Source organism: Chrysochloris asiatica, unplaced genomic scaffold (genome assembly GCF_000296735.1).
Source record: "Chrysochloris asiatica unplaced genomic scaffold, ChrAsi1.0 scaffold00015, whole genome shotgun sequence".
Classification (NCBI taxonomy): Eukaryota; Metazoa; Chordata; class Mammalia; order Afrosoricida; family Chrysochloridae; genus Chrysochloris; species Chrysochloris asiatica.
Window position 1 is genome coordinate 12,238,828 of NW_006408533.1, and position 21,218 is coordinate 12,260,045.

General features: G+C 35.9%; 1 protein-coding gene across 1 annotated transcript in view; it reads right to left on the bottom strand.

The window, feature by feature from the left end:
- Positions 1–21,218, bottom strand: part of TRAPPC8 (trafficking protein particle complex 8) — a 136,684-nt gene that overhangs the window by 69,673 nt on the left and 45,793 nt on the right. Inside the window, 4 exon segments of the mRNA XM_006835045.1 lie at positions 6,627–6,732; positions 10,196–10,296; positions 17,907–18,057; positions 19,223–19,338. Of these exon segments, the coding sequence (XP_006835108.1) occupies positions 6,627–6,732; positions 10,196–10,296; positions 17,907–18,057; positions 19,223–19,338 (474 nt within the window).

Consider the following 21,218-nt stretch of genomic DNA (forward strand, 5'->3'; position numbering starts at 1 on the left):
TTTTTGTAATGACTATTTGCATTTTAATAACCTCATCTCACTTGCCAGAGGGTAGCTACTGTATCAGATTGGTGTTGGTATACATCATTTCCCTCTCTCCATATAAATCTGTGCTTATACACCTCATGCAAAGCTTTTTAAGAATATACACAAATACATTCTGAATTTTACTTCTTTAAATGAACATTTTCCAAGATATCTATTAAATCTTATTACCTTAAAAAATACACTGTACTGCCATTATATAAATATGCCATACTCACTAATACATTCCCCAACTGATTTAATATTGTTATCACAAAATATGCTTCAATAAGCATCTCATAAAAAACACTTTTACGTAATTACACAAACATTTCTAGTAGATAAATTTCTGGAAGTAGAACTATCTAACTACTTCAAATTTTAATCGATACAGCCAAACTGCTTGAACAAAAAAAAATTACCAATACATATTATCAACAGAGAATGAGAGGGCATTTTACAATCTACCTAAAAACTACACAAACACACAAGGAGTCCTAGTGTAGAGCCGGAGGAAAGACACTGGACTACTAACCCCAAGGTCAGCGGTACAAACCCACCAGTCACTCCTCAGAAACCCTATACAGGGTTGCCATAAATTAGACCTGACTCAACAGCACTTAACAACAACACACACATATATATGGAGCCCTGGTGTGGCACTGCAGGATAAGCACTCCTCAAGGTCAGTGATTCAAACCCACCAGCCACTCCTTGGAAATTATACACAGGGTCCCTATGAGTAGGAACCAAATCAATGGCACTTAACAATTATCAGAATATATATATAGAGAGAGTTTTTGTTTTGTTTTGTTTTTTGAGTCTTGGTGTGGCATCATAGATTAAGCACGCTACCTTAAGGTCAGTTCGAACCACAAGGCTGACGGTTCAAACTCACCATATATTTAGCTAATAAAAGTGTTATTACTTAACATGGATTTCTTTAATAGTAAAGCTGTCATCTTTTCTTGTGCTTACAAGTCTTTGTACTTTTTCTGTGAATCGCCTATTTATACCCTTTTGTGAATGGGTTTTTGTGATTTTTCTGGTTTCCAAAAGCCCTTTGTATTCTTTTCAGTATTAGTCCTTTGTCACACATTCTGCAAATAGTATTCCCTAGTCTTACATGGATGAGTTTACACTTTTGTGGTCCAGCACATTCTCTTTGCCTTTATGATTTCAAGACATTATATCATATTAAAATGATATTCCTATTCTTAGATTTTAAAAAATGTTCCCCTATATTTTCCTCTGGTTTAAATTATTTTTTTTATTATATTGGCCTACTTTTTTATATTATCGCTGTTGCTGTTGTTAGGTGCCATAGAGCTGGTTCTGACTCCTAGTAAACGCACAACAGAAGGAGACACCACATGGCCTGCAACATCCTCCCAACTGTTACGCTTGAGCCCACTGTTGCATCCATTGTTATCAGTCCATCTCATTTGAAGGTCTTTATCTTTTTCACTGACCCTCAACTTTTCCAAACATGATATCCTTTCCACGAGCATCAATAGCTAAGCAAATTATAATTTATTATCGTGTAATAAGTAAGGTAGGAATTTAATCCAAAATAGCTGGTCAAAAGTCACATAGCATTCAATGAAGAAATTATTTTTTCCCATGGATTTTAGATGACATTTTAATTATATTAATGTTGTTGTTAAGTACCATTGAGTCAGTTCAAACTCACAGCGACCCTGTACAGGATTTCTAAGGAACAGCTGGTGAGTTTGAACTGCTGACCATACGGTTTAAGCCAATGATGCGTTTCAAGTGCTTATCCACACCAGAACTCCTCTTAACTACATACAATATTAAAATTCCCATTCTACTCCATTATTACTATAATTAGCATTAATTTCCATAGCTTTTTAATACATTTGATATCTAGAACAGGTAACACCCTCTAATTTCTTCTTCATTTCAGGATCTTGTTCAGGCCTCTTGACAAACTTTCATAGATTTTTTTTCTTTCAGTTCTATATATTAAATTTATTCCAAATATGTATATACAAGCCATTCATCCATCAATCATCTATCTATCCATTTTTTAATTGCTTGTGAACTTTCAGTAAACCAAAAATTTGAATGCACAGGAACCCAAACATTCTTATTAAGATAAGGAATATACCCTGCATATATTTCTATTCTGCAAATGACTTTAATGTACCATCCAGTTAAGATCCACTGCAATAAGACCTCGGCATTCTCACATTTGAAGGAACTCTGGTGGTATAGTGGGTTACATGTTGGGCTGCTAATCACAAGGTCATCAGTTCAAACCTAACAGTCATTGCAAGGAAGGAAAATGAGGCTTACTGTTCTGGAAAAGATCTGAAGCCTCAGAAAGTCGATCCAAGGTTATTATGAATTGGAGTCTACTTGACAGCAGGGCTTTTTTGGACTGGCCAATTCAAAAGGAACTTGAAATTTTATGGCATATACTAATTTGATTCTTGTATAAAGTAAGGCAGTTGTCTGAGAAATAATCCATTTTCAGAGCTGAATATCTAATATTCATATCTCATGGCAGCTTTGTTCATCATAAACCCATAACCCTCTCTCTTATAGTGACACGAAAATGTGAAAACTGTGTTTGAAAACAAAAAGGAGTCTCTGAAAAGAATGACAATGGCCACCAATGTAGATGAAATAGAGAAACAGAAAGATTTTATTTTTAACAAAATAAAATGACAGTTCTATTCAGAAAGCAGTCTTTGGATGAACTGAAAATTAAAACTTAATTTAGGGGCAGTTTATATCTACAACAAGTCCATTATATATGAGAAAGCAAGAGAGGGGGGAAAAAATCTCTGTAATGGTTCTGCAGCAAATAAAATATAATAACTCTGTAGCAAGACCTTTACCTCTGAAAACTTTGTCCACATTTAAGAAATGATTTTAGCAAAAGCTGAAAAAACACTAATTTATGAGGGTATGTATAGAAAACATATACCTATGGTCTGAGCAAAGATTTTCATGAAAACACAGATGATCGTGGATACTAAACCCAATCAATTGAGAGTTGTAGAAATGGAAGCATAGACATATATATATGACAGAGAATAGAAAAAGAAATCATTTACAAGCCCAGGAATGCCAAAGGAAGGACCTGTCCCTAAAGTTATACTAAATTCAAGCTTCTACCTTCCAGAATTGTGAGAAAAGATATTTCTAAATTCATTAAAAATTAAAAAAAAAAAAAAAGTACCAGTAAAAAAGTTATAGCTACTTAACTGACTCAAATCTCAAACAAAGCCTGGCTTTAAGATTTTTTTTCTTTGTATAACTGTAAAATTAAATGGAGAGGTTCTATCAACTAATCAACGTGCTACAGGGACAATCCCTGCAAAGCAGCAGAAAGTTACTAAAACACTGTAATTAATGACTGAGAAACTGATTTCCCCATATTTAAAACATAGACAACTATAACACCAGAGCAAATGTACAACACAGAAACACACACAAGTAGAGAAAAGCATTACATGTTAAGCACCAAACTCAGATACACTGTCCTATATGGTGGCAATGTGGTTATGTTTTATCATTCTGAGAATCCCAGTGTATAAAATAAGATCCTGTTGCCCATAAATTTGCAGTTTAAAATTAAATGAAGTCAAAGAACAATTCTTTTGCCACAGCCTCACAGATGTGATATTGCTACAATGTTATTAAGCAAAAATCTACTGAACACAATTTATGAATGCAAAGAGCCTGTTGTATATATCTCAATATACAACTCAGTTCCCTATCCTCAAGGCAAAGCACTTTTCACTCTGTTGTTAAAGTGTTAAGTGTCAGTTCTAATTCATAGCAACTCTGTGTCAGTTTCCATGACTGTGAATCTTCCCAGGAATAGAAAGTTTCATCCTTCTCCCACTTTTTACTATATTATACAGCATTTCTAGTTAATAAAACAGATACAATCAATACAAATTAACATAATTTTATACACATTAAGCCTCCAAACCAAACTCAATGCCATTGAGTTGTTTCTGACTCAAGAGACCCTGAGGGTATAAAATGAGGCATCCACCTCAGTAGCAGAATGGGAGATCTCACTACCATTAAGAATTGCTAACAGTGGACTCTGGAAAACACTGCACACTGAACCTCATCCACCCAGGGATTGAAAGCCCTGACACTAAAGGAGCTGCAGAGGAATGGTGAAGGAGAAGCAGAAGAACCTAAAGCCTGAGTACCAGAGCAGTGGGCTTCCCAGCTCACAGAACAAGGAAAGATGAGTGACTCTGGACAGGAGGCTTGCTTGCAGAGTAGGGTGCCTCAACTGAGGTGAGGTTAGGTTAGGTTTGCGGACCTTCAAGCTAAAGTTTGTGGTAGAATGGTATGCCCTGTGAACATTTATCAATAGCTCTAAAAGAACTTTATATAACATTTTAGGAGCAGGGTAGAGTCCAGACCAAGGAGTCAAGGGCCAGACAGAGACCTGCCTGTGGACACGGCAGAAAAGAGACTGTCCTGACTGGAAGAACTGTGCTGTGAACATTTCTGACCCTGAATCGTAACCTGTTAACTTCCCTAATATAAACCCCCTAACTGTGAATCTGTGAGTCTGGTGTCTGAGTTCTGTGTGGCCACTGCAATGAATGCTCTAACCTAGCTCAGTAGTGCTATGGGAGGGATGGTTGGTGTCATTTTTGTTTGTTTTTTTTGAAGTTTACCCTCATGCAAGTGAAGTCCTGGTATGGTGCTGTAGAAGCACTGGACTGCTAACCACAGGGTGGCAGTTCAAATACACCAGCCACTTCTCAGAAACCCTATACAGGGTTACTATGAATCAGAATCAACTCAACAGCACTAAATAACAACACCCATATCTGAAGACAGTAAAGAACAAAAACAAATTCTCCACGATGAGAATATTCCTAACAAAATATTATCATCTAATTTTGAGAAAAAAAAGGTGAAAACAAATAGATGGAAAGGAAAAGAGAAGACTAGAAGAAAAAACAAGGTTATAATGTAAAGAGAATTTGCACTAAAAATTTTTATTCAAGCTCCTGAACCATAAATTTATTTTACATTTATTGATAAACATTCAGAAACATATTCAAACCCAAATAAAATTATTTATTATAATACAGAACACATCAATGCACCAAAAAGCCTATATTCAATTCTACCAACTAGTCTATGTATGATATGTGTTCATACTGGTCACTGGTCATTCAATAGCAATTTTTAAACATCTTAAATTTTACTCCTGAACTCAAGTAGTAATATTTTACAGAATTACTTTTAGAAGAACCTCTAGAAGGTTCCATCTTAATAAATATCTGTACAGCATCTATCATATGACAAGCCTAGTATTAAGGCCTAGAGAAAAAAATGTAGACAGCAACACAGTTACCTGCATTTGAAGTACCAACAGCTTAAACATAACTTCTAATATAATACAGCAAGTTGGATCTTGCATCATTTGAGAGGGTAAACAAAGATATTCAAGATAATTTAGGATACTGGTTAAGATTATCTAAATGATGAGACTGGTATCAGGATTAGGCGAAGAAGAGGAAAAGGACCATAGTTCCATAGGAAGGTAAAGATGTGAATCAAGAAGATAGTAAGGGTTTAACAAAATAAGGAATAAAAAATAAATAATGTGACATATCTGGAGATATAAAGAGAAAACAGATTCAAGAGGTTAATTCCTTCTCCCAGTTGTTACTGATATAATGGAGCAATATAAGAGCATTTCAAGCAGTTTTTGCCTAGAGCAGATGAGAAGCTAGCAAGTGATAACATAATTTAAGATCACAATATGCCATGTAAAAAAATTTATGAGTTTACTTATTGGTATGCCCACTTAATCTGCCTTGAAGACATTCATATAGACAATGCTAAAATAAAAGACCACACAAATCAAGGTTCAGGAGCTTTAAAATTTAAGATCATGAATGGGAACAAAATCACTCAAAAAATGTACAAAGTAAAATCCAAGGATTAAAACCACAAAGTACATTATATCTACAATGCAAATAAGTGTTTGATTTTGTTCTTTTTTTTTTTTTAAGAGTGTTTATCTAAAGGCTGTGTCTTTAATCATACTTACAAATGAATTACAATCATTCTTTACAAGCTAGTCATCAAAAGCAGCTATAAATTGATTTTTTCTTTTTTTTAGATATTATAATATAGTTTTTATTTTAAATGCTTAAGATATTGATATTCTTTAAAAGTTCATACTAGTCAAAAATAAGATCAAACATTCATCAATAATTATTCTTTTAGGTATCAATTTTATATTAGAAACAATGAACATGCATGTGACTTTAAATACTGCTATGCACAGAACAGAACATAATCCAAAAAAGAGACCTAATGCATGTTTGTGGTTAATACTAATGAAGATACTTTTACAATCTGCAAATACACTCAACTTTATAAAAAAATCACATTTAAAATTAATTCAATGAATAAATAACTAAAGTAACCATGTTGTGAATTCCCAAAGAGAATTTCCCCAAATTATGTTTTGTACATAAGAAGAAAAAAAAAAAAAAACCCACAGTTTCAAAAGAAATGACCATATACAAAATAACATCATTTCTATACAATGTATTATACAGTTTCAGTACCTCACTGGTCAATCGTATTAGGAGAGCTGCAGCCTCTGAATATTTGCTTTGACTTTTTAAAATTTCAGCACTAAGCAATACACATCTTTCAGCTAACACCATATTCCTTTGGAAAAAGAGACAAAAAAAAAAAAAATAGAATTAGCATTGTAATAGTATTTCAGCATATCAAGAAAACCTGTATTCAGCATAAGTTTCCAAATCCAGTTTTCAAGAAAGATGTTTTTACCCTTATTTTCCACTTCCAAATAAAGGTTAAGATCTTCAAAGAATTCTTATAACTTGCAAAAAGTTATTATTATTTAATTTTACAATTCATATACAATATAAAGTCATATATCCTACATGCAAAAAGCTAGAATATAGATGAAATTTCTGAACTAGTAGCTAATTCACAAATAAAAATATGCTCTGAATAGAAAGACTATAAATATTCCACCTATACTTCCTTCTCTTTCCTCACTGAAAACTCTAGTCGTATGTTCCATTTTGGTGGCTACTTTTAGAACTGTTTAGGTGTTTTCCCTCTGGTCTTCCCACTGAGATGTTTCAAATGGAGATGGAATAGGGCTGGTGTTGCCTAATTCCTGAGCCAAATTTCCTTTGTAAAAATACACAGTCAATTTTTCTTTGTGTATTACTGTATCAATAGTCAACAAACAGATTACTTATTCTTAAAAAATGTTAAAAATAAATGAAAACACACTGTTAAATTAAAAGATGGTATCCTCTTGTTGGGAAACAGTAACAAAATTTTTCTTTTTACTTTTTAATTCACAAAGCTGGTTTGAACTGCAAGGTCAACAGTTCAAACTCACCATCTGCTCCTCTGAAATCTTCCTACAGGGTCACTATGAGTCGGAACCAACTCAGTGGCACTCAACAACAATCCTTATATTAAAATATCTCTTGGTCTTAAAATTACAACCAAAGCTGTTGTTGTTAAGTGCCTTGCAGCTACAACAAACTTCAGCTAACTTTTACTGTGGAAGACCATTCTAAATAGTTATTTTAAAACTATAATTTATAACATTCAAAACTCACTGCAGTGATAAGCTTTTTAACAAGTCCTTTTTTTTCTTAGAAGGTCAGTATTTTTCAATACCTAAAATTGGTTTGAAGACCATAAGACTAACCCTTAATTATAAATACCTGGTGTGGTACTGCAAATTAATGCGCTGAACTGCAAGGTTGGTTTGAACTGCAAGGTCAGCGGTTCAAGCTCACCAGCAACTCCTTGCAAAAACTATACAGGGTCGCTATGGGGTGGAACTGACTCGACAGCAACAAAATTCACATATAATAAATTCTTTGAATTTTTTCTTAATTAACTTTCATACATGCCCTTATTTTTTAATTTTTTTGTTGTTTTAATTATCATTATTATGTCCATTTTACAGGTGAGGAAACTGAGGCCCAGATATAGTCAAGCAATGTGCCAAGTTCAGCTAACACTATTATTTTGCTTATTTATATTTGACTCTTCACCTACTTCCTCATGCAGACAGCGCAACTCCCAAGGATTCACACATTTCTATGACAAAATCCCCATCTTAAAAGTGGAAACTGCTACAAACCAGAAGATAAATGGAAGGTAAGCTTTTATTATGATGAGAGAAAAAAGGGAAAACAAAAGCTTCATAAAAAGTAAAACTTAAGAAAGTCTTTTAAGGATAAGCAGGATTTCCTCACTTAGAAAGGAGACCACGACATTCTAAAAGGGCAAAGCGAAAGCCAGAGTACTATCGTATTGCCTGTATTTTATGAAAAGTCATATTTTAATACTTTTGAGATCAATAAACATCTTAATATTAATATGTCTCCCAAACTATTATTAAATTGATGGTAATGTTAACAATTGTACAGGATAATACACAGTTGTACTGAGAAAAACCATGTCATCTGTTGTGGACAGGACAAAATTGTACTATTAAGGTTTATTTGGCTATCTGGGTTATTAGGTATTTTCCTAATTTTATTTTACATCATTACATGTACATCTCTCCCAAAGCTCTGAGCTTCATGAAGACAAGGAGCTTGCCAGAAAAAGAACAGTCAGTCATCTTGAAACACTCCTACAGCTTCCTTGGTCCCTCACTCTCGGAGTTGTACCTCAAGAGCCTTCCTTCCAGTCTCTTTCAGTGGTTCCTCCTTCACAGGAGGCTGTATCTTCTGCTAAAATCACTAAATATATTCTGGGCTAGATTAAAAGATGAGATCAATACTAGCTCCAACATTTATTAACTGTATGCTCTCCTTATGCAAGTTAATCTCTTTAAACTTCCATTTCTCCATCTATAAAATGAGAATAATAAATAGAAGCCAGGACCTCATAGGTTTGCTGTGAAGATTAAATAAGCATGAAAATTATTTTGGCACAGTGGCAAATGATGGGCACTAATTAAATATTCATTCTTAATATGCTATTAATGCTGTAATATTGCAAACACATTAGTAATACTACTACTGTTTCTACTTTAGAAAACATGCCTTTTTATCTCTGTCTTTTAATCCACTCATTCTGCATGGAAAAGTCAGATTTCTTTCTAGAAAAATACTTTAATAAGTTAAGATTCTACTCAACTATTCAGTACCTCCCCATTTACTATATAATTCCTCACTATAGCTTAATAATAAATATAATAAATGACAATTAAGGCTTCCCACAATGATTTATCTCAAACTAACTTCCCAGTATACTACCCAATACTTTCTACCATCTAGCAAACTGACTCAGCCTTTCACCAGTATTCTTGTATACAAAACATTATTCCTATCAATCACAATTACTGAAATACTTTCATGCTATCAAATTTGACCAATATTCTTTCAAGGTCTATTCATTAACCCATCCACCAAACCAAACTCACTGTGGTCAAGACAATTCTGATTCACAGTGACCCAACTAGACAAAGCAGAACTACTCCCATGGAGTTTACAAGTCTGCAGATCTTTACAGAAACATTCTGGAACATCTTCCTCCCATAGAGTGAATGGTGGAGTCAATCTACCAAACTGTCAGTTACCAACTGAGTGCCTAACCACTGCACCACCAGGGTACCTCAAATTCATCCAACAACCCATGAAACCTCCTCTGGACACTTCTAAAGCAGTCCATATCTCCTTACAGGTAATGAGTTCTCATTTCTATAGAGTTCCAATAGAACTCACTTTCTCCCTCCCCCCTCCCCCCAGACTATTATTTAACTCTTTATGTTTTGTCTATTTGACAAGGAACATTCAAACTGGCTAACTCCACATGGCCTGACAAGGATTAAAGTTAGAGATGCCTAAAAATATATAATATAAATCACCCTCAATAGAACATACAATCTCAATGTTACATATAATAAATTCCTAAGCACAAATCCTAAAATACAGAAGAAAGAGCAATAAAAAATTTAAGGAAAATAAATCACAGCAACTTGCCTCCGACTTTATTAATTTGCTTTTAGATAAAGTCTTAGGATACGAATAACATAAAACAAAGAACCATTTATATCTAACAGCAATGTAAATGTCCAACTTTACCTCTAAATAGATAGAACATGAACATTATAGTCACCTACTTGCAGATATCCCTGTATGTCTGGATTGCTGTATCCATGTAATGAGCGGGGTATGGCCTTGATGCTCCTGGCTGAAGAAAAGCTGACACTGCTGCCATTTCCTAAAGGAAAATACACAATTTAGGTTATTTCAAAAGGAAAAATATTCTTGTAATTTACATGCCAATCAAATGCCAAAGCCACTGCTATAGAGTCAATTCTGACTCATAGCCACCCTGTGAGGTTAAAAATCTTTTCAGGAACAGAAAACCTCATCTTTTCTCATGAAGTGGCTGGCAAGTTTGAACTGCCAATTTTGTAGTTAGCAGTCCAGTGCTTATCCAACATGTAGCCTGAAATGTGGAATAAAACTTGTTAGATAATTTTATGCATGTTGTTATATGCTGTGGAGTCAGTTCCGACTCATAGCGACCCTGTACAGGGTTTCCGAGGCTGTAAATCTTTATGGGAGCAGAAAGCCTCATCTTTCTCCCATGGAACAGCTGGTAGTTTCGAACTGCTGCCCTTGAGGTTCGCAGCCCGATTTGTAAAATTTGACACATAAATGCAAACTTGAAAATACAGTTATACTCATTTAGGCCTATAATTCTTTAGTGAAGTTTTGAAGTTTATCGGTATTTTTAAATGAGACTTTTTTCAAGACCTACAGGAAGGACACTTTGGATTATGGTGTACAAAGGCAAGTCAAAAAAGTATTGTTACAAAACTGTAAAAACCTATAATTAAACAAAAATATCAAAATGTAAAGCTATTGTTTCTCAATATATCCTCTACCTAGGTCTATGTACACTTGTGAAGGCAATGCTTTCATCTCCCTAACCCTGCCCCAAAGAATTCTTCACTCTGATTTACATCAGCTAAAAATGGCAGTTTTGGCATCTTTGAGGTACTCAAACCATGTTGCATTTAAATGGTGAGTTTGGGAAACAAAAAGAAGTCTGGAAGGACAAGATTAGGGCTGTATGTTGGATGGAGTAAGGTTTCCCACAGAAATTCTCCTAGGAAAGCCCTTGCTACCCTTTAAGAAAAAGCAAGCAGGTGCACTGTCCTGATGGGAAAATTCCTCAGTGCAACAACTTTTCTGACCTTTTTCTCACCAATGCGATCTCCATTTTCTTAAAACTGCTTTCAAAAAGCTCCTAGGACAGTCCTTCAAGAAAATGTATCAATATTATCACTCTGGAACGCTCAAAATCAGTCACAATAATGTTCTGAGCTGATTTCTCTGCAATGAATTGAACTGGCCCAGCAGATACCCTTAACAAGATACTCTTTTAATTGGACCTTTTGTTTGAAGACCCAACGAGTCTAAGACAAGTACATTACTGAGAAAAGTTGTCTGCAGTCATCCACTAATCACAGGCACATATTTAAACATGCTTTGTTTGGAATAAACAAAGTACATGTATGAACTGGAACTCTAGCAGCAATATTTTTTTACTTACCCTCATACATATATAATCCCAACTGTGTCTAACTTCAGATTTCTGCTACTACATAGTCCATTGTTCTTTTCTATTCCTCAATGACTAGAGAACATGTAGTTTTTAAGTGCTGTCGAGTCAGTTCCGACTCAGAGCGACCCTGTATAGGGTTTAGGAGGAGTGGCTGGTGGGTTTGAACCACTGACCTTCAAAGTAAGCAGTCCAATGCTTATCCTACAATGTCACACCAGGACTCACAGAGACAGGCAAAAAAAAGAGCACCTCTTTCCAAATTACTGGCATACAAATATAAAAAATAGGGCTCGTACCAGCTTCCACTATCAATACATTTTGCTACATACATTGTTGTTGGTAAGTGCCATGGAGTTAGTTTCAACTCAGCGACCCTGTATAGGGTCTCCAAGGAGCAAATGGTGGGTTTGACCTGCCAACTTTGTGGTTAGCAGTCCAGTACTTATCCTACAGTGCCACACCAGGATACAGAAGGCAGGCAGACTATTTCTTAGATCTATATTTCTGTAGGTTTTCTAGGCCTTCTTATTTCAATGTTAACACACATACTGTTAATGCCTACTGGCTTTAACAAAATAATTCACTTTACTAAAAAAAAAATAATAATAATAATTCATTTTACTATACAATGGTGGTAAAGGATTTAGAAAGTAAGAGCAAACTACAGAATTTGTCTCACAGTATAATATCCTATTATATCCATAGCAATGCTGTAATACAGATCAAATTTTAATAAACAGTCCTAACAACTCAATAACAAAAAGAAAATCCAATTCGAACACTGGAAAAGCACGTTAGCAGACATTTCTCCAAAGATAAATGAACAATAAGCACATGAAAAAATGCTTGACATCATTATCATTAAAAACCAGTTGTCACTGAGAGTTTTGAATGAATGGTACTGGAGAAGTAGATCACTATATTTTCCTTCAAAGGTATCTCACTAGGTGGACTTGAACTTAACATCTTTTTACTAGTAATTTAAAGAATAAACTATTGTGCCACACAAGAATTCCATTACATGTTGTTGTTGCTATTAAATGTTGTTGGATCAGTTCCAACTTATAGGAGCTTTATGCACAACAGAACGAAACACTGCCTGGTCCTGCACCATCCTCAACAATTGTTAAGTTTGAGCCGATTGTTGCTGCCACTGTGCCAATCCACCTCATTGAGGATCTTCCGCTTTTTTGCTGACTCTCCACTTTACCAGCTGTCCTCAAGGGACTGGTCCCTCCTGATAATATGTTCAAAGTATGAGGGATGAAGTCTCACGATCTTAGCTTCTAAGAAGTATTTTCGCTGTACTTAATCCAACACAGATTGATCTGATCTTCTAGAAGTCTGTGGTACTTTCAGTATCTTCAACATCATTAACACAAATGCATCAATTCTTCCAAGGTATTCCTTTTCATTGTCCAACTTTCACATGAATATGAAGCTACTGAAAATACCATGACTTGGGTCAGGCACAGTTTAGTCCTCAAACCGTTATCTTTGCTCTTGAACACTTTAAAGAGTTCTTGTGAGCACATTTGCCTAATGCAATACGTCATCTGATTTAGTGACTACTACACCCATAAGTGTTGATAGTGGATCTAAGCAAAATGAAGTCTGACTACTTCAATCTTTTCTCCACTTACTATGATGTTGTTTATTGGCCAACAATCATTGTTGTTGTTAAGTGTCATCAAGTCGGTTCTGACCTATGGTGACCCTGTACAGGGTTTCTGAGGAGACACTGGTGAACTTGAACCGCCGACCTTGTGGTTCAAACCAACTTTGCAATCTAACACATTAACCCACAGCGCCACACCAGGACTCACTGGTGTTGTTGTTAAGTGCCATCAAGTTTGTTCCGACTCAGTGACCCTGAATAAGGTTTCAAGGAGCAGCCTGTGAGTTTGAACTGCCGACTTTGCGATCCAGTGCTTATCCTACAGCACCACACCAGGACTCCTAGGTATGTACAAGGGGACTTCAAAAAGATTGTAGAAAAATGGAATTAAAAGATAATGTACTTAAAAAAAATAAAAGATCATGTACTTTTTCCATGAACTTTTTGCAGGCCCTTCATACAGTAAAAACCTGTATGGGAACCTGTGTAAGGCAGGTATAGTCAAAGATGGAAACTCAAAAATACTTTCAACTAATTGTGAACATGCGAAGTGCCGTTGAGTCAGTTCCGACCCATAGCGACCCTGTATAGGGTTTCCAAGGAGCTACTGGTGAGCTTGAACCGCCGACCCTGCAGCTCAAACAACTTTGTAGTCTGGTGCATTAATCCACAGCGCCACATCAGGACTCTATATTAAGTTACCATACCTCTGGTAGCGTAGTGGTTACGAATCGGGCTGCGAACCTTAAGGTCAGCAGTTCGAAACTACCAGCCGCTCCGCAGGAGAAAGATGAGGCTTTCTACTCCCGTAAAGATTTATACCCTCGGAAACCCTGTACAGGGTCGCTATGGGTTGGAACCGACTCGACGGCACTTAACAACAACAACATACCTAAAAATTATGTATAATTCTTGTCTAAAAGTAGACACGCAGTACAGTCTATTTTATACCAAAGCATATTTCTACCTTACTAATTAGGTAATTGAGTCAGGGTGTGGCAATGCAGGATAAAACACTGGACCACAAGGTCACTTTAAAACACAGGGTTGGAGGTTAAAACTCAAAAGCCACTCCTTGGAAATCCTCTACAGGGTCGTTATGAATCAGAATCGACTCGATGGCACTTAACAACAATTAGGTAATGTTGTTGTTGTTAAGTGCCATCGAGTCGATTCCAACCCATAGCAACCATGTATAGGGTTTCCAAGAAGTAGCTACTGAGCTTGAACTGCTGACCTTGCAAGTTCAAATACCTTTGCAGTCTGGCACATTAACCCACAGCACCACATCAGGACTCCAACTAGGCAACAGGAGCACTGAACTGCTAACCGCAACTTCAGTGGTTCAAACCTGAAAGCCACTTCTCAGAAATCCTATACATAAGCCGTAAGAGTGGGAAGAACAAAGATGTCAACTTGAAAACATAGGTGGGCCTGACCCAAGCCATGGTGTTTTCAATAACCTCATATGCATGCAAAAGCTGGACAGTAAATAAGGAAGACTGTAGAATTGATGTTTTGAGTTATAGTGTTGGAGGAGAATATTGAAAGTGTCATGGGCTGCCAAAAGAACAAATAGATCCGTTTTGGAAGAAGTGCAGCCAGAGTGCTCCTTAGAGGCCAGGATGGCCAAATTTTCTCTCTCATACTATGGACATATTGTCAGGAGGAACCAGTCGCTGGAGAAGGATATCATGTTTGGTAAGGTGGAGGGTCAGTGAAAAAGAGGAAGACCCCCCAACAAGATGGACTGGCCAAGTGGCAGCATCGATGGACTCAAGCATGGCAATAGTAGTGAGGTTGGCCCAGGATTGGGCACTGTTTCGTTGTGCTGTGCATAAAGGTCACTATGGGTTGGTACCGACTTGATGGCACCTAGCAAGAGTGGGAACCAACTCAACAGCACTTAACCACAACAATTAGCTAATAAAGGAACCCTGGGGGGCGATGAAGATAAGCACTGGTCTGCTAAACATAAGATCAGAGGCTCACACCCCCTAGCATCTGCAACATGAGAGAAATTTTGCTCCCGAAAAAAATTAAGACTCAGAAACCCTATAAAGGAGGGTCACTATGAGTCGGAATTGAATCAGTACCAGTGAGTTTGGCTTTAATTAGCTAATGTTAGTGTAAATAGGGATATAATAATCAGTAAAAATGGTTGCTTCATATACAATTTCCTTAGCAAGGGTACAAAAATAGCAAATACAGAATTATAACCATCAAGAGGATCAGAAAATGCCCTCAGCTCAGCTGCCTTTTGAGAGATAGGAGTTCTCTTACCTGTATTATAAGAAAATTCAAAAACGAACACTTGGACTTTAGTGCCCAGAAAGTACAGCCCTTGTCTTGCACAGCTCTTGGCTCCAAGCAGGCTGCAAGTCCCTCTGTGCTCACTTTCATGGCATCTCTACTGGTTAGGAGCTCCCCTTACACTTGCACAAACCTTCCTACTTTTAAGCCAGTTTTTACATATTGGTTTTGTGTATTTTTTATATTTCCTGAGGCACCCTCCAGCCACACTGAGTTGCCTGTCCATAGAGTGTATGGTCATCTCCCAAAATATCACTTAATGTTTCTGTTAGCACTCCTGTTACAAAAATGCACACACATTAAGTGAACTGCCCCAACTCTATATTTCCCCAAGGTCTGTTATTTTTAGGGTAGGATTTATAAACTATAGTGATTTCCAGGTACACATATATCACATTATAGCAGATATGCCTTTATTTTCTTTCAAGTGTTAAACTATTTTCTTGCATATAACTGTAACTAATATCTCCACCTAAATCACATAACCACTTTATCAGATGACAGATGAAATTGAAAAAGTTTGTTCTTGTTAAGTATCCTTGAATCTTTTCCAATCAATTGCGACCGTGCATAGGATTTCCAAGGAGCAGCTAGGGGATTTGAACCACAGAACTACGGTTAACAGTCTAGTGCTTATGCTACAGTGTCATAAAATCAGGAAATGTTTTTGTCATATTTTTAACAGATTCTACTTATATAAACATATTCCATTTTGAGCTACATTACATAAAACTTTATGATAAATGCATATGTGTAACATATTAATAAAGTAACATTGAGTATTTCTGATTTCACATTAACTTATGTTAGATGAATAAAGAATCAGAGATTATCTAGCCAAGTACAACTCATACAACTTTTCAAAGAATCTTGAACATACTACATTTCAGTTCCTGAACAAGTTTTTGAACAGCTGGCTGATTTTTTTCATTAAACATATTAGAGAAACAAAAAGAAACAGAGAAAATTTGTCTATTTTAGCTTCATATTTTTATCTCTTATTTTTATACACACCTATTATTAAAATAAAGGAGCTCTGGTAGCATAGTGGTTACGAATTGGGCTGCGAACCTTAAGGCCAGCAGTTCGAAACTACCAGCCGCTCCATGGGAGAAAGATGAGGCTTTCTGCTCCCGTAAAGATTTACAGCCTCAGAAACCCTGTACAGGGTCGCTATGGGTCGGATCCGACTCGACGGCACTTACCAACAACAACAACAATTATTAAAATAAAGGCAAACTAATACCAATTATTAAATAAATGTCTACATGATAATGATAAATAAATTACAATACTTAAAGTTCTAATACACTTTTGTTCTTCCTACTTTTTTATTTGTCTATAAGCTTACTTTTTTAAAGATTCAGTAGAAAACAACAGTGCTGGTCTTATTCTTTCCTAGCCACATAAAGCAGATTATTTTGTGACATACATTTGTGAAAAATTTTCAAAAACATTAGGAGGTAATAAGTTAACAAGTATAGAATTTTCTCCCTAAAACTTCCAGGTTTACATATCAATTATGAACATAACATAGCTAACACTAACTGAGAGCTTATCATATACAAGGCAATAAACAAAGCATTATACATGAATTATCCCTAATTTAATCCTACACAAAAGGAAGCACATTTTATAACTGAGAAAACTGAGGTTTAGAGACATTCAATAAGTTGCCTAAGGTCATGGTCTGTCTCACCAAACATATATCAAAGTATATATTCTTAGCCAATATACATACAATATAATCTGTGAAAGACAGAACTTATGTAAAGCAAAAACCAGCTGAGAGAAGGAAAATTCAAACATTTTCCACTACCAGAGAGTAAAAGAAAAATGATTAAGTCTTCCCCTGCTAAAGCTGAAAAATTCACAGGACCTGGAAAAACAAATCAGTCCTGTCAAGTTCCATCTCCCATAGGTTTCACTGTACAATCTCCCTTAATAAAAGAAAAAAAACTATCACAAAAAAACTTAAAAAACATTTTTCAAGAGTTCTAAGTTAATCTTTAAAAAATAATACTGAGTTATATGTTCAATACAGCAAAAACAAAATTCATATTTAATTTTGAAGACTGACACAAACATCGGAAGATGTTAATGAAAACTAAGAAATGAACCTTCATATATGACTATCTTTAAATGCACTAACTGGAAGGAAATAAATTAGCTCATCATGAGCTAATTCATAACCTATAAAACACTATATGCTCTTTGAGTACAACTTTACACCTTGGAATTTTGTTTGCCCTTTCATAAGCTGAAATTTCTAAACGATTTATGGCAGCTAAAATAAGAAGTTATAATACTGTGGATTACTAACCAAGGCACCAGCTGCATACAGCATTGCTTGTTCATTAAGGAAATCCTTTTTTGCAGTATGATAGCAACTATAAGCTAAATCATAATGCTGCACCAAAAAACATAAGTCAGCCATTTTCCTGATCTGTAGCTCTGGCGCTTCCGGTGGATACCTGTAAATATAAAATAAGATATGAAACTAATTTAGAATTTATGACCCTAAATTCCACAGCACACTACCACTACCACCACCACCAAACCATTCGTGATGGTGCTTGTGTGCCACCAAGTCAGTTCCAATGCAACCCTAGTATATGGTTCCTGAGGCTATAAATCTTTATGGGAGCAGAAAGCCTCATCTTTCTCTTGCGCAGCAGCTGGTAGATTCAAACTGCCAACCTGCAGTTAGCAGTCCAACTTCTAATCCACTATGCTACTAGGATTCCTCAGGTATTAGAAAATGCAAAACAAAAGCCCCAAGAGATCAGATCGTGCAAAAAACTAATTCTGCTATATACAAAATCTACCTTCAGGGAGAAAACGTCATTTCTGAAAAGATATTTCAGAAACAGAAAGTTACATCCATGTTCATTTAATTTATAATACTACACTAGTTAACTTCTTAGTACCATGCAACCATTTTCTCCATGATAAAACTATAAAGCAAATGCTTAACTCCACGTGAAAAAAATAAAAATCCAAATGTATTAATTTTACTTTCCTTTATTTTTATATTAAACAAATAAAATTTGACAAATACATGCTATGTCTTAGAATTACAATACCACATTTAATATAAAGAGCTATTAACAAAGACCTAATCTAGCTGCTGGTGTGGCACTGTGGGTTAATGCGCCAGACTGGAAAGCTGTTTCAACTGCAAGATCGGCGGTTCAAACTCACCATCTGCTCCTTGGAAACCCTATACAGGGTTGCTATGGGTCAGAACCGACTCGAAGGCACTTAACAACAACAACAACAATCTAATGCCACTGTTTTACAAAGTAGACATAAAGTAGAGTGACTCTTCTAGTTATCTTATTTTTAATTTCCTATTCCTTAAAGATTTGGGTTTTTTAAATTAATACATTTCATATCTATATATATATATATATGTGATGTTGTTATGTACCATCCCATAGCAACTCTGGTGGGTTTGAGCTGCCTAATTTGTTGTTTACCCTACAGCACCATATGAAGGCTCTATTTCACTTATTGTTACTGTTATTTATTGTGTACATGAGTTTTACCCAACACAAAATTAAGATGTTACTTTTTAAAAGATATCAGACCAGTCAGAGTCAAAAATAAGAAACCTCAAAAGTGCATTATACTCACAGTAAGCCAGCTGTATTTTTCAGTTCATTAATGCTCTTCTCTGGGACTTTACTGCCACTAAACCATTTTTTAGTTGCAGAAAAAAGAGAGCGACTCAAACCTTTTCTTGAGATTAGCTAACAAAAAGATAAAATATGTTGATAAATGGACAATGAGTTTTCTTTTATATACATAAGAAAAAAACTAAATAAAAAACATTAATAATAAGCAAGTATTTATTTAATAAAATTTATTTAAAGAAAACTAGCCCTACTGAAAAATAAGCCTTTCTAGGGTTTTAAAATTTTCACTGGCTTATCTTAAAACAAGAACAGGAGAACAAACAAGTTGGTGAATCAGGTAGAAGTGCAGTGACGAGCCCCATCAGAATACCGAACCAAGCAGGCTCAGGGTATGATGCCAGAACTCTGAACCACATATAAAGGAATATATATAGAAGGCTGTACAGCTTACTGCTAGGAGAATTTGTAGCAGAAGCAAGACATCTATTGCTTTCTAATTAAAGATGTTCAGCTGCTCCTGGAGCCGCCATCTTGGGAAAGACCAAGTGGCGGAAGGATCAGAGCAGCTACAGACGCTTGACAGAACTGCAGAGATAAAGGTGTGGACATTCTTTTTTTTTTTTATGTGTGTTCATTGGTCTCTCACTATCTATGCACCTCCATTCTGGTGACTAGAGGGGGTGCCTGAGCGAGTGGACTCCCCACCCCCACTCCCAAAGGGTCCTACTACATGCACACAGATCTCCTCGAAATTTAAAAGGAAATAGGCCAAAAATTAAATCCTGAGTTATGTCACAACAACCAACAGTGGCATCTTGAAATTTCTCATCTCCTGATCACATCTACCTGGAAGCAGTAAGAAAGCATAAAAAATACCTAAAGACAAACCCATCAAAGTATTAAGGCCACACAGATAACTACTGAATATGCCCAAAAAAAAAAGAAGTAGATGACCATATCAGCACATGTCCAGGAACAAAAAACAGTGATTGAGGTAAATAAGCTGTAAGTAGACCTACACTCCATACTGGAAGATGGGCAGGCTTTGGAAACTCCTGAGAAGCAATTCAGAAAATTGGTTGTAAAATGTATCAAAACATTATACAATGGAGTTGAGAAAAATAAGAAAGAAGTCAAGAAAGTGCTACAGGAACAATCAAATAAGATAGATACAGCACTGGAAAGAATTCGAAACCTACAGAAAGAGGTTCAAATGATTAATAATAGAATATCAGAAATAGACAATACACTGAAAGGGCAAAGGAGTAGAACTGAAGAGATGGAAGCCAGAACTAGTGACCTGGAGGGCAAATCTCTCAATACTACTAAGATAAAAGAGCAAGCAGAAAAAAAGGATGAAAAACTCCGAAAAAGGTCTAAGATTCATGCTGGACAATGTGAAGAGGAATAACTTAAGAATTATCAGCATTCTGGAACAGGAAGAATCACACAAGTCCACAGAGGAGATAGTTGAAGGGCTTCTATAAGAAAATTTCTCTAACATCCTGAAAAGTGAAAAGATAAACATTCAAGAAGCTCAACGAACCCCAGGAAGGGCAGACCCCCAAAAGATAATTAGCGAGACATATCAGAATCAGGCTATCCAAAATCAAAGAAAAGGAGATACAGTCCTGAAAGCAGCTAGGGAAAAGAGAAACGTTACATACAAAGGCAAGCAAATCAGATTAAGCTCGCATCTCTCAGCAGACACCATGCAGGCAAGAAGGCAATGAGGAGACATAGCCAACCAAGAATTCTCTACCCAGCAAAGCTGCCAATCAAATATGATGGTGTAATCAGAACATTCCAGGATAAACAGAAGCTAAGGAATTTTGCCAACACCAACCCTGCTATGAAAAACATCCTAAAGGAAGTTCTGTGGACTGAGAACCAACAAGAACAGACAACAACCAGAGAATGACGTACATGGCAACATCACCCTGAACTCAATCAACAAACAGAAGAGTCAAGAACAGAATAAAATTGTAAGAACA